At 43.1% G+C, this 1,372-nt stretch overlaps 1 protein-coding gene across 1 annotated transcript in view; it reads left to right on the forward strand.

Moving 5' to 3' along the window:
- LOC143041668 (diacylglycerol kinase theta) overlaps positions 1–511 on the forward strand; it is a gene marked incomplete at its 3' end in the record, with an annotated part of 90,284 nt that extends 89,773 nt beyond the window's left edge. The window contains 1 exon segment of the mRNA XM_076213673.1: positions 189–511. Within this exon segment, the coding sequence (XP_076069788.1) occupies positions 189–511 (323 nt within the window).
- Between the last annotated feature and the right edge of the window lie 861 nt (positions 512–1,372).

Here is a 1,372-nt window from a genome sequence, read left to right on the forward strand (position 1 = left end):
TTCAACATCAATACTAATAATAGCAATTAAGGCATATATACATTTTTGTAGGAAAATATCAAATTTTCTAGTGTATCTTTTGCATTATTTTTTTCTTACCACAATGCCCAACTAAATCAGTTTACTCATACCGAAGTATGATAATATGTGAAGACAAAAAATACTGACCATTTCTTTTCTTCTTTTAGTCTTTACGTGTTCCGCAAGATCAAGACATACAAGATCTTGGTATGTGGAGGGGATGGCACCATCGGCTGGGTTCTGCAGTGCCTGGACAACGTGGGCCAAGACTCAGAGTGTCAGTCTCCCCCCTGTGCCATCGTCCCCCTGGGCACGGGCAACGACCTCGCCCGGGTGCTCCGCTGGGGGCCTGGCTACACGGGCGGAGAGGACCCGCTCAATCTACTAAAGGACGTCATCGACGCCGAAGAGATCCGCCTCGATAGGTGGACAGTCGTCTTCCATCTTGAGGACAAGGGCGACGACAAGCTGGCTGTGACCAATTCTACAGGTGAGTCTTCGGAGTACCCGTAGGGAGAAGAGAGCCTTATTTCCGGCGAAGGAAAGGCAATTCTATGCGGCGCCTGGGCGAACTTCGCCCCCTCAGCTGCACAGGATCACTTTTCCTTCTTCGAAGTGAAATTCATAAACAATGTCACTTACCTGAGGGGGTCAGAAAAGGAGCTTAGGAGATGACAGAAAGTGAGGCCTGGACGGTAATTCTTAGACTTTACCTTCTTCAGCATGCATGGGGTGATTTCCTTTTTTAATTTTTGCTCTTGTTTATGTTCAGGTAATTCCATACAGAAGAGGGTCGAACTGCTGATAAATATGGGCCACGATCAATCGAGAATCCTATTTTTCTCATTCTAAGTCCACTGACTAAAATCCTTTGACTTTCGCAAACAAAATTTGAAAGCCACATTATCACATCGAAGGATTCATACTTTTTCTCCATCATTTTGAAGTTTCTATAACCATTCCTATAATCATCCTCTTTAACTGTTGAAGCCTCAGCCGAATAGAGTACCCTTGTTAAAGCCAGAAAAATATATATCAAGACTACAACAGATTAATGAAAAAAATCCGTAGAACCTGGGTTGCATTGATCATCGGAATAAAACTGCCAGTCAGCAGACAGAAAAAATATATGGGATACGGGAGATTGGAAATCAGTTACTTGGCCTTTCATTGCCTTTGCTGTCGTGACGTGCTCTACAGATTTTACTCTAATGCCAGACGAAATTAGTATATCTTAAGAACATCACAGAAGTTATCTGAAGTAACTTCCTTATTGTAGTGACGTAATCTACAGATCCCATTCTGACTAACACTAGACAACATCATTGTATCCAGGGATCGTCACCATGGT

Source organism: Oratosquilla oratoria, chromosome 31 (genome assembly GCF_046742065.1).
Source record: "Oratosquilla oratoria isolate Oo_2021 chromosome 31, ASM4674206v1, whole genome shotgun sequence".
NCBI lineage: Eukaryota > Metazoa > Arthropoda > Malacostraca > Stomatopoda > Squillidae > Oratosquilla > Oratosquilla oratoria.